Source organism: Pelophylax lessonae (genome assembly GCF_965119305.1).
Source record: "Pelophylax lessonae genome assembly, chromosome: 7".
Classification (NCBI taxonomy): domain Eukaryota; kingdom Metazoa; phylum Chordata; class Amphibia; order Anura; family Ranidae; genus Pelophylax; species Pelophylax lessonae.
This window is the reverse complement of record NC_138774.1, coordinates 231113498-231126670: the sequence shown is the minus strand read 5'-3', so window position 1 is coordinate 231126670 and position 13173 is coordinate 231113498. Positions and strand designations below refer to the sequence as shown.

At 43.3% G+C, this 13173-nt stretch overlaps 1 protein-coding gene across 1 annotated transcript in view; it reads left to right on the top strand.

Annotated features, from left to right (window-relative positions):
- The window catches only part of PNCK (pregnancy up-regulated nonubiquitous CaM kinase), a 161716-nt gene that overhangs the window by 110801 nt on the left and 37742 nt on the right, over nt 1–13173 (top strand). The window contains exons 4-6 of the mRNA XM_082264521.1: nt 3727–3801; nt 5709–5847; nt 10075–10198. Coding sequence (XP_082120647.1) covers nt 3727–3801; nt 5709–5847; nt 10075–10198 — 338 coding nt within the window. The remainder of the gene's footprint in view (nt 1–3726; nt 3802–5708; nt 5848–10074; nt 10199–13173) is intronic.

Here is a 13173-nt window from a genome sequence, read left to right as displayed (position 1 = left end):
TTTCAGCAGTTCTATTGCTTCTTCAAACTTTAGCCCAAAAGCAGAACTTTCACGGTTGCTATGGAAACCCTAGAACTCTGTGTGCTTGGTCTCCCAGGAAAGATGAAATTATTCAAAGCAACGTCCATCTTTTTTTTTTTTTTTTTCTCTACCCACCCACCATATAATTATGTACGTGAGATTTCACAGATCGGGGGGAATAAAGATGTCTCTTAAAATGTCATAAAAAGCGCAATCAAATCGTATATTACTCAGCGGCAGAATAATCCTGCAGATCACGAGAGGAACCTGCACAGTCTCCTTCCTTGTATACAACTTTTCCATGTTATTAACCAAAATACTTCCTAAGCACATGAGAAAATATATATTTGAATCAATTTGCTGTACATTGTGCGATGTTTAAAAGCTGAAATCCAGACATATTGCTAAATGCACAGTTAAAATATTCATTTGTGAACTGTTCTACCCATAGGTGTGTGCAGGGGGTGTTCCGGATGTGCCTAGGCACACCCTAATCACCCCGTGCGCATTAGCATTGCCATCTGTGTGCCGGCGGGGAGATGGGAAATCTCTCCCTCTGAGCAGTTCTGCCATTAAGTGTGTATATAAATATTATATATAATAAATGTTTTATATATGTGTGTGTGTGTTTATATACATTATATTGTCAAAAGTATTGAGACACCCTCCTTTACTAAGAAATGACACTTTGCTAGAATGTAAAGTAGTGAGTGTACAGCTTGTATAACAGTGTAAATTTGCTGTCCCCTCAAAATAACTCAACACAAGCCGCTGGCAAACAAAAGTGCTTACACCCCTAAGTAAACATGTCCAAATTGGGCCCAATTAGCCATTTTTCCTCCCCGGTGTCATGTGACTTGTTAGTATTACAAAGTCATGTGTGAATGGGGAGCAGGTGTGTTATTTTTGTGAGATACTGTATATATAACATGTATGTATGTTTGAGCTTTGGGGTGCACACCCCAATGCAATAGGATGTGCACAGCTATGGTTACGCCTGCTGAAGGATTTGTGATTCACATTCCGCAGGCTTTATTGCATTTAAAACTGAATAGTAATGCCACATAGCCATACTTACCACTGATCCCACATCCCTTTGTTACGTGCGACTAAGATGGGAAATCCCACAGCCACAGCTACTTAGGATAGTGGCCTGCTATGGTGTAATACTTTCCAGCGGGTTTCGGCCAAACTCTGTTTGCCCAACTATAGATGATTCTTTCTCCAGGCTAAAATCTCAATACACACATGAAATACATTCATCTGCCAAAGGATTTGTATTTCTGCCCATCAAATGCTGAGGTTTATACAACTCTGTGATGGTCATCTCCATCTAGCGGCGGAAGTCCACACTACTCAGTTCAATGTTATCTCACTAGAGCTTGCACACAAGAAAGTTCAAGAAACCTGCGAGGGGGGTCCCAAGGTTTTGACTACGTAGGGACCTCAACAGAGTTTAATCCGGCACCGAACTCTGTAACACAGCATGTTTCTTGTGCTGCCACACAACTGATTGGCTGCTTGTGCTGCTCCTCCCTAACCCTGTTCTGAGTTCTGCTGTATAGGGATTGCCAAAAGCTGATGTCAAATCAACTTCAGGGAATTACACTGCTTTAAAAATTAACTTCACTTTTGTGGGGGAAAAATAACTAAAAAAAAATAAAATAATATAGCATATACTGTGTAATTGCTACACAAAACGTGTTTTAATTGACTGTTATTAAAAAATACCTTTTCTATTGCAATCTGCAGCCTCTGTAATTTTCTGTAAAATTCCCAGCAAATTTCCTCATTAGACTACTCTACATGCATCCACTGATTGATATCCTCATTAGAAACACTCTACATGCATCAGCTGATTGATAATGAAAAAGTCACTCACGTTCAGAATTAGTATCCAAAGACACAAAGTGGAACAAACCACTATTTCTTCAGAGCAGAAACAAGGAGAAATCTACAACAAAGTTAGTGGAAATCCTTGAAATATACATTGATCACCCATAGAGGATTATTTTTTTTTTTCTCAATGAAAGTGGAGTTACAAAGGCCTCATGCACACTGGACATTATCTAAATTTCAGTAGAAAGCTGTAGCTGTAGAATGCGTTTTACAGCTTTTTTGCAGAAGAGTTTTTTTTAGCTTTTTTTTTTTTTTTTGAGCTGTAGCATTTTTTAGCTTTTTTTTTTTTTTTCTTTTAGAAAAACTATATTCCCACAAAAATGTATGGCTCAAAAATGTTGATAAATGCCGAATAGCCAAGTTTTTTGGCATTCTTCAGGGTTTTTTAGTTTTTATCAGAGTTAGAGCATTTTTACAGCTAAAAAATGCCTCCTAAAACCCACTAGTTCTGTTTTTTTTTTTTTTTTTACAGCCAGAAAAGGCCCCTGCCAAAAACCGCTGATAACAGCCTATGTGTGCATGGACACATAGGATAACATGCTGGGGAGTTTACTGGCTGCAGAAAAAATTGTCTGATGCCAAAAACAGCAGCTGTAAAAACGTCCAGTGTCCATAAGGCCTAAAAGTATTACAAAATTCTCATTTTGTTTTTTATTTAATTATACTTACCTGCTCTATGCAGTTGGTTTTGCACAGATTAGTCCAGATCCTCTTCCTCTCGGGTCCCTCTTTGGCACTCCTGGCCCCTCCCTCCTGCCGAATGCCCCCAGAGCAAGCAGCTTGCTATGGGGACACCCGAGCTGAGCTGCAGCTCTGTGTGTCCATTCAGACACAGAGCTGCGGATCGGCCCTGCCCCCTCTCTCTCCTGATTGGCTCCTGCTGCTGTCAAAGTCAGTTAGCCAATAGCTCAGGCACTCGTGCACATTGGTGGATAGAGATGGGCTCAGGCAAGCATGGGGGGGGGTTTATCCTAATGCACAGAATGCATTAAGAAAAAAAAACATTCGGCCTTTACAACCAATTTAAAGTAGAACTAAAGGCAAAACATTTTTTTATTTTTTTTTATTTTGGATAGCATAAGAGGAAGTGTTTCAATATAGTTATAATATAGTGTCAACAGATTCTTGTGGTCCTTTTGAGAATGCAAAAGGCCACTTACATTAGTTTAGGAGCTTGCAACCATATGTTCTTATCCTAGTCATAAAAATGTACAAATATTATGGGTAACTGGGGTCAGAAGCATGTTATTCTACCAGTAAGTCACTAGCTTGTACAAGGAAGCTGAAGGTTGGCTATGAAGCAGCAGAGGACTGGTAACCTTTGAGCTCGGAGGCAAACACAACCAAGTGGCCCTTTAATGGTGGGGCAAGTTTTCTGTGGGCTAAAGATAGCATACAACACACAACATTGATTTGGAGGGCATGGTAAAAGATGTGTGGTTGTAAAGCGCAAGGTTTTTTGTAGCACCTTTTCGCATTTTCCAATATTCCAGTATCCAGATTCTATGATCACAGGTCTGAATAGGGAGTGGGGTGGGAAACGATATAACTCCCAGAATGTGTCATTAACTGCGGGGGGGAATTTCAGATCAATGTCTGAATTGTGAAGTATCTCAACTTAGGGCCACCAGCTCAACATGTCTTGGAAGGCTTGGTTTAGGGGCAAACGCCCCCCCCCCCCCCAGCCTATCAAGCCTTGTTAATTTACTTCAGTTTTCATTTTGGATGCTGTAACTGTTTTTGATTAAAGAAAACAAAAACAAAACTTGTTCCAAGTAATTTGATTTGTCTTTCTTATCTTTGTAGGATTGAACATAAAAATATTGTTGCCCTGGAAGATATTTATGAGAGCCCCACTCACCTTTACTTGGCAATGGAACTGTAAGTAGTTCTTGTTTTCATAACAAGCTGTGTCTATATGTTTTTCTAATTAGGATCATAATAAGATCTGTGTATATATAAGATCTGTAAGATCTGTGTATATATGTTTTTCTATTTAGGATGTTATTACAATATTTGTAGAACTCCCCTTTTCCTGATCTTCTGAAGAAGCTAAAGTGCAAAATGCTCAAGGAAAAGGCTTATGCCCAGTAACAAGTGAAAACTGTCTTGGTGGTATATGAGAAGCGTAAAAAGTTGTGATTTTAATATCCTTGTATTTTAATACAATACTGTATAAATCTCCTTACAAGAGTTTTGACGCATATCAATGGCTACGAGAGACCAGTGTTTAGTGTGACAAGTCAGACCACAGGAAAGCCAAGTGTTTGAGAGCTGCGGTCTGACTCTCCTAAGTACTGGCATCACAGGGGTTTTATTCCTTTCTGCAACACTTAGCTAATCAGTTCCTTTTTGGTTTTTCACACCAGAATTATCAAGAGGTATAGACAGGGCTGGTGCTCCCGCTAGGGGAACTAGGCAGCCACCTAGGGCGCACTGCTGCCTAGGGGGCGCAGCTACGGCTGCTGTGCCCTCTAGAGCCTGGCCTGGGGAACACAAGGGACTGAAGAATGTCTGGCTGGCACAGCTGGGGAGACGGAGTACCGTGGGGAGGGAATCATAGGGAGCTGGACTAGGTGGCACAGCTGAGGAGGTGGAGGAGGACAGTAGTAGGGAGGGGATCTGGAAGAGGCGGGCACAGCTGAGGAGGACAGTGGGGAGGGGATCCGGACGAGGTGAGCACAGCTGAGGAGGACAGTGGGGAAGGGATCCGGACGAGGCAGGCACAGTTGAGCAGGACAGTGGGGAGGGAATCATGGGGAGTCAGGCGAGGCGGGCACAGCTGGGGAGGCAGGAACCATAGGGTCTCCGGACATAGATCAAACTAACCTGCCCGGTGAGTCTGTTCTGACCCTGTTCCCTGTTGTAGTCACCTGAGCCCTGGGCAAGACTAGTGCAACCTCCCCCGTGCTGGGCTGGGGGGTGGTTGTTTGTCTTGCCTTGGGGCAAGAAATAGTCAAGCAAGAGCCCTGGGTATAGTCCTGCTGGAACAGAAAGAGTTTACCAATCTGTTGTCTCAAGCTTGGAAGTCCACAATTGTCTAAAACAGGCATGTCCAACCTGCGGCCCACTGCCCCCTGACAATTTCTTTTTTTTTTGCCGGGGAGGAAGGAAGTCGAGTCGAGGGCACAGCCACAGAGGCTGCCTCGGAAGGGATCATAAACTAGTTGTGTTAAATTAGTGCTGGGGGCCTGGGGGGGCGCGGCAGCACGGGAGGGCGCAGCGGCGTTTTATCACTTATATACCTTAACTATAGTATATATTTTATATGCGGCCCGAGAAAATTTCTCTACACCCAATGTGGCCCAGAGAAGCCAAAAGGTTGGACACCCATGGTCTAAAATGTCTTTGTATGCTGTAGCATTAGCAGTACCCTTCACAGGAAAACCCTGAACCCAGTTGATGGGAGCGTTATCCACAAATGTTTGGCTATATAATGTAATATCTACCCCCGCTTACCTGAAAAACAAGTGAGGCTGACGCTCAAAAAAAGTATCAACACAACCAAATATCCAACTTCACTCCTTCTTGGTGTTGTATACAAATACAGAACTCTTCTTTGGAGGTGCAGCTGAAATGTTATCTCAGACTCAGAACAGAGCGGATTAGGTGACCCAGGCAGCTTTGATTATCTGCTACCTTCAGGTAGACAGCTGAAGCACATTTAATCCACATATACGCTCGCTCTGGAGTCCGACTTGCCTAATCCCCCCCTATTTTCTGATTGACGTTGTAATATCTTGAATGTTGCTGGGATAACACACTGATTCATGACATCTCTCTTGCAGAGTCACGGGTGGCGAGCTCTTCGATCGCATCATTGAGCGAGGATATTACACAGAGAAGGATGCCAGTCAGCTCATCCGACAGGTCCTGGATGCTGTGCAGTACTTGCACAATATGGGAATTGTACACCGTGATCTCAAGGTATTGTGGACTCAAATTGAGCTTAAGTACTTGGGTGCTATTTAGCTTACCAATTAGTGTTGGCTTTTTTTTTTATTATTATTGTTTGCAAAGCAGAAATAACCTTTAAAGGAAACTTTACTGAGGTATGATGGGTGCTGCAATTTCAGACATTTCCTTATGAAAATATGACTTTCCTGCCTGTCATACTGATCTGGTGGATTAAGTACTGTCAAAGCCATTGACCCAGCACAGTTATGCAGAGTGGGACTTCTGATGTCCCTCTGACCTTCCTAATCTGCATGCTTGTTCTGGACTAGTGTTCTTAGAAAGTACTAAAGCTGGAGATAGCCAGGCAGCTAGCACTTTCAGAAGAACATCAGCAAGCCTCTGTTATCTATAATGCCTCCTATTCTCTTTTTTCCCCCATTAATTCGCCCTTCACCAGTATGCCCTGTCTTTTTATATGGAAAAATAAGTATTTGGTGGTTCTCTATGACTAAGCCCCTCTTGGGCTGAAATGGAGGAGAGGAAGCAAGGTCTGACAGAGAGCTTAGTTCTTTGGTTTGTGGTGTATGTATCCAAGTGACAATAAAGCTTTTTTAAGCACCTGCCTCTTGGGCAAGGCCTTTTGGCTTCGACCAGAGGAATTTTTATTCCGGCCGGAAGGCCTGCCTTTGTTTTTCACTTAGGCACTAATTCACTCCTCCACTTCCCCTTCCCCACCTTTTTGTTTGTATGTATTTTTCTTTGTGGTGTGTCACTTCACTTTCACTCTTCTCTTCCTGCACGACGAGTACGGTGTGGGTCTCTGGGCCTACCTTGAAAGTCTTGGGAAGGGGTGGACATGGCCTTTTGGCTTAGTTCGCCCTCTCTCATGGGGGTCTCCCTTCGGGGGAGCCCCACCCAGTACTTGGGGTGGGCTGTTTCGGCAGTCCCCCTGGAGAACGGGGTTTGCCAGGTCTCGGCCAGGCAAACCATAGGAAGTACCTCAGTCCCTGTCAGGAGTCTTGCGCCCCGGGGGATCAAGGTATAGGTCCAACCTCTTCGGAGGCCAGACCATTTCGCACACCCTGTGCAGTTTTTGTGTGTTCACGTTTGCGTGTGTGCACTTTTTTATGCACCGGGTGCTAAGTCTTTTTTGAGTGTGATTTCACACGCTTCGGGCTTTAAAAAAAAAAAAAAATAAATAATAAAGCTTTTTGAAGCATTGAATAATAAAAAAAAAAGTGTAAGTGGGGCTTCCCTTTATTGGTTTTCAAGGAAGAATATGCCTGACCAACAACACCCAATATCAAAGGAGTGAATCAGTAGCTTGCCTGGAGCGGTGTCCTTTTAAAAAATGTGGTGGCCCTAGATAGCTTAATAAAGGAAAACAATGTTTCTAATTGAGTTTTTTTTGCAATGTAGCTGTTTCTATGTATATAAGCAAATAACTGGTACCTGAGAGGTCTGAAGGCTTTCATTGTAACTCCCAACCTGTTGGGAGATTACCCCATGAGTAGGTCTTGAGTCTACTCTCTCCGTTGGGATAGTTTGAAGGATCAGAATTACTGGGTATGCACTGTTAGCATCGAGCAAGTCTTCAGGCAGGTCCTGATTCTTGTTGGAAAGATGCAAGGACAGGTCAAAAGCTTGTAACATTGGGTTACTTCGTGAGGAGTAGCTAACCCCCATGGGGCACAGATCACCTCTCCTCTTCAATTCAGGGCAGTCTGAGGTCTGCCCACTGAACACTGGGCTCTCCCTTCCACACAAGTCACTGGAAGAGCTTCAACCGAGGACCTCGCTGTGGCTTAATACTAATCTTGCTGGGACCCCCATGACACCATACACAGGGACCCAGATTTCCAAAATACCCAGTGGGTGTGAAGAACATCACCCACAACATCACTCCATCGGGAATACTGGGCAGCAACCAGCCTGGCAGAGCCAGGTTAACTAGCTTTACTAAAGAGCCTTTACTGATGCCTGTCCTTGTTCCCCAAAACACAAGTTATTCCATCAAGAGAATTCCCCCAAGCAAAAAAAGGAATGCATATTTAGGAAGGGGAATTGTTTACTTGTGTAATCAAAGTTACACAAATTCAACATCGGACAAAGGTAGCTGGTTCTTCTCTTCCAAATTCCAAATGGAGCGATTCAATGTTCACATGGTTCAAATAAGAATCACATAGCATTTTATCGCAAAAGATGGAGCAAATGTTCTCCTTCCCTCCCATCTCCACCAGGGACTAGTCCCAACATTCCCCTGAAGAACAGCCCACAGCCCTGTTCTACAATCTCTCACATGATGAATTTCTTAGTGCATCCTGTGCAAGTGGAGTTCCTCTTCAACTTCCTTTTCTGGCAGATGCAACTGAACCAACCCAACGCCACCCTTGCGTCCTTAAAAACTTTGGTTTTAATGGAAATACAGAGGGATGCACCTTCCTTCAAAGGAGTTGATCCATAATGAAGGACTAGTGTGGGTGGACTTTTTTCTGGTCCTAAGCTGCTACCTTTCTGATTGCAACACAAAGAGTGCTCAGCAGATAATAAACTCCAGGATGGGTATTGAGAAGCGCCTAGTATAAAAGTTCATATCACTTAGAGGTCTTTGTAAATGATTTATTGGTAAAGAGCAGTGGTCCCCAAACTGCGGCCGGGGCCAATTTGCTAGTGCCTCAGGGGCCCGATGGAGGCAAGCAATGGGGCTTAATGAGGCATAATTCCTACCACTGACACCAAGAATGGAGGACTATTCCTACCTCTAGTTTTAAAGATGGGACATTGTTTACTTCCACTGATGCCAGGACAATTTCTACCCCCACTAGCCACAGTCTGGCCCCTTAAACCCTGAAGGACAGTAATTTAGCCATTTGTTTAGAAAATTTGGAGACCCCTGGTGAAGAGCATCAAATACAGCCAGCACGTTTTGGGGGAAAGGTTTCCTCCTCCCTCAGAGCTGTCAAATCTTAACTGCACTATGTCTAGCCAGCAGTTTTTAGTGCTGCTAAGATTTGACAGCCCTGAAATGAGTTTGCTGTGTATGATGCTCTTAGCCAAAAAAGTTACAAAAATTCCCTATAAGTGATATGAACTTTTGTACTAGGCGCTCCTCAATACCCACCCCATGTGGACAAAGGAGACTGACAGAAAACATTGGTCAGGACCCCCGGTTAAAGGACCATACACGCCTCACAAGATCCCTTGTTCCTGAGAAGGTATTTATGGTTTATGTGCACATCTTTGTCTTTAATTTTAGTGTCTGCACTTGCAGTCCTGGTTCACTTCCTCGAGTACTGGACTTACAATATTTATTGTACTCTTACTCCAAGAATCTTTCCACATTGTTCCCCAAAATCATGCTTCCGAAGCGTCACACATGCCAGTCTATATCAGGGTTTCTCAACTAGGGGCCCGGGATCAGATGTCTGCCCTGGCGCTTTCGTTTCTTTCCCCCCCCTTCCCCCAGATGCTGGGTATATTTTTGATGCCGACATGTAAGTGATTAGGCAATTTTTTATTTATTTTTTGAGATTTCTTGTATTTCTATACAAACTTACATATTATACATTTACAGGTAATTCTTGGGCTTTAAGCTCCTGATGAGTAGACAGGGATCCACGAAATGCGAAGAGCTACTTAGATGCACAGATGCAACATTTAGTGACGACCATGTACTTTTTTACTGAATATATCTTATTACTATTATAAAAATGCCTTTACTATATGTATTTTTTTGTGTCAGCCTTTTTTGTATACATTTCTTCATCATATTTGTAACTGATATCACTATTTGTATCAATTCCCCTATGTATAATAAATTATTACGTTCAGATTCTATTTTTGTATTTCTTAGTTTCTGACCTGCCTCATTTAAAGTCCCACGACCTCTGTTTTCTGTTTGCATTAACCAATAGGGATGGAGGCACTTCACTGTGTTTGCTTTGGATCATATTCCTCTATCTTTGCATAGGGTTCCTTGAGCAATGACTACCAGTAATTTATGTCTCTCAGATAAGCTCCCACTGATACCAGTAATCTTTTTTAGCTATGTGTAAGGGGGTAATTTCTCCCAAAGTCCACAAGTGTAAGGAGCATTCTTTCAACTGACCATCACACTAATGTATCTTGAGTAATAGATATAGTCATTTTTAGCAGTGATTCTCTGAGACCATAGTTATTTCAAGGGTTCTGTGTTGAAAAGGTTGAGAAAGGCTGGTCTATATCTTTATTTTTTCAGCTTATTCTTTATGCTTTCAGCCAGAGAACCTCCTCTATGCAACTCCTTTCGAAGACTCCAAAATCATGATCAGTGACTTTGGCCTCTCCAAGATTGAAGATGGTGGAATGATGGCCACAGCTTGCGGGACACCAGGTTATGTGGGTAAGGACTGTAAACATTGAGAATTAGTTATCATATACAGTAGTTCTACCACTCATGGAAATGAAGAGAGCGTTTTCCAGGCTTTTGAATGATCTTGACTACAAAACAATCTTGCAGATACATCAAGAACAAATTTGAAGACTAAAAAACTAGCCATTTGACAGTGCTAAGGAATGTCACTGTTTCTAATATTTTAATTCTTATCATCAGCTCCATCTAGTGACCATAATGTGGCATGTTCCTGAAATACGTCACTCAGTTGAATACTGCACTATGGCCACTAGATCGAGTTGATGATCAAAATGTAGCTTTATGGTAAAAAAAATGATAATGTGGTCTTATTAAAGGAGGATAGGAGTTATCATTTAAAATGAATAGCTTGATTTCCCAACTGATGAAATTGCTGTTTCTCTTCTCACCTTCCAGGATGGCAACACATGAGACACGAGAGGCTCCACCCTACAGGAAACACAATCAGTTCACAGCTGTTTAAAAGGCCCCCACCCTTCCCCTTGTCCCTCCCTCAGTATTGATTGTGTTTTTCCCACAGCAAAACGTTTCTTTTTTTTTCTCTGACCAGAAGACCTAGAGAGTCGGATGGTACCCCTGTGAGGCAGATTTAGGAACGCTGGTGAGGGCCACACTCTACCTGCGTGCCTCATGTTTCTCACAGGTCGCCTCTTGATGTGGCACAGGCGGTTCGGACACAGTGTGGTGGTCCCTCCGCTTTGGTGCTCTGCTCAGTAGCTCAGGTCTCCTCCTGTTCTCCCCTACATACAAGTGGGTGCCATGCTGTGAAGGGCTGGCAGCATAACATCAGTGATGAGGGGTGCGCTCCAAGCCTTGTTCTGAAACCGGAACTTCCGTTCTGAACAGGGAAGAGGCGGAGCTTGCACAGCGCGACCCGGAAGAGGGAGTAAAGCGCGGAGGAGACGCCGGACCCGCGTGGCGGGGGGAAGGTGACAGGCTCTTCAGCTACCAAGAACCAGAGGGCTGCTAAGAGTGTAAAGCCTGTCTGGATCCACCTCATGGAGAAGGATGGAAAGATGGCACAGGTGGCTGCGGGCAAGAGCAAGTCAGGGTTAGGTAAATGCCCTAAAAGGGACAGCAGAAGAGGAGAAAGGCTGTCTGCTACCTCCCCCTTTCCCCTCTGAAAAAATTTGGATCCCAGATGGTGTGTGTATGCTGCTGCTGCAATGTGAAGCACACAGCCTAAAGCCCCGTACACACGATCAGATTATCGAACGATCTGTCATCCGTTTTTTGTGGCATGCTAGTCTGATGTGGAAAGTGAAGAGGTTATTTTCATATGTATTTTCCCGTACAACAGAATTCTACTTCAGAAGTGATGTCATGTGTTGGATTGCTTTGTATGTGTTCTTTCGTCTCTGAGCATGCCTAGTCTTGCTCTTAAGATTTTTTTCCGTCGAAATCTGTACTAATGAGATGAAAATCGGACGTTGTATTACGAATGATAAAAATTTTATAGCCTGCACATCAGGATTTTGTCAGCCGAAAAGTCGGAGTCGGCTGTCGAAAGCACCATTCTAACAATCCGAAAATCGACAGATTGGTCTGGCTGTGAGAGTGAGGAATTTTCCCTACAGATTTTCTTATCGTGTGTACGGGCTCTAAGGCTGGCCATACACTATACAATTTTCTTATTCCATTTCCTTTAGATTTACCTTAAACTATGTAGTGCAAGGGCCTGCCTGACTGCATACAAATTGAAAGTGTTTAGGTTTGACCCTATATTACATGGTTTTGCTAAATCTAAAGGAAAGTTGAACAAGAAAATTGTATAGTGTATGGCCAGCCTAACTTTGCAGTTGGGTCAGCAAGTTGGGACAGCAACTTCGAGGGGGGTGATTTTGACCGCTGTCCTCCTTATGTGACCTTGAGGATAGAGAAGCAAGCCCTGTGGCTGTGGTAAAGGGGAAAGACAACAGTGGTGAGCACTTCCCTTTGCCTTGGGAGCTTAACTACAGAATCCCTAATAGCAGCCAGGTGGTTTCTGGCTTTTGAGATAGTACTCCCTCCCAGGGTTCTACTATCCTTTCCCTTAGGCCTGGGAACAAAAAACCCAGAAACTTCAGCTAGACCAATGTCCACAGCTTCCGGTTAACCCTGGAGATACTGGGGTTATTGCAACATTCATTTGCCAGTCTCTCACTACAAACCCCATTGACCATCAATAAGGGTAAATCTAGAGAAGGGGTGAGACCTGTTAGACACAAAGAGTCTCTCACAGGCTATTTCTGCCACTGAACAAGTTAGACATTGCTAAAGGATTAATTGAAAGGGATGTAAAGTGGTCTGCAGGAACCTGGAGATTCCATGAGTAATTTTTACAGATTTTTTTCCCTGGTCAGCAATGCACACCAGATAATCTGAATATATTAGGCCAGCTGCTATAAATCTAGCCCGTAGATCCAAGATGGTTCATTTAGAGTTGTTTTGCTCTTAAAAGCCTGCCTCCCCATATCGTGGAGAGGCACAGTAAGGGGTACCCATAGATGTTACACATAGCAAGCAACCCCATAAGGAGAAAATGTGTAACATCTTAACAAGCTCCAACATATTATTTCCTCCTTACACTGCTGTTAGATCTGTTGGTGTGTAAGCGTTAATTGGGACCTCTTGTGGTTTGGGCTACAGCCCACCCTTTGGATGAACTAGAAGCATAATATATTTTTCTGCAACCCTTGATTTATGGTTTCTTGGTGCAAACCTCTATACAAGAGCTACATATACTAACCTGTATTTAATGTTTGCTCTTTAAGCCCTACGGGTGTCTGATTGCCTCCAGGCTAAGATTGTGTCCACCTCTTCCTGAGGCTGACTTAATTGATCTCTAGGTCTGTGCTCGTTAAGATCTTAGATGCTGGGAGACTTGGACTCACTCCCACCTGTGTGTGGGCTAACTACACCTACTCATTCTTATTCAGTGGTAGGGAAAACAGCTACTGCTACTG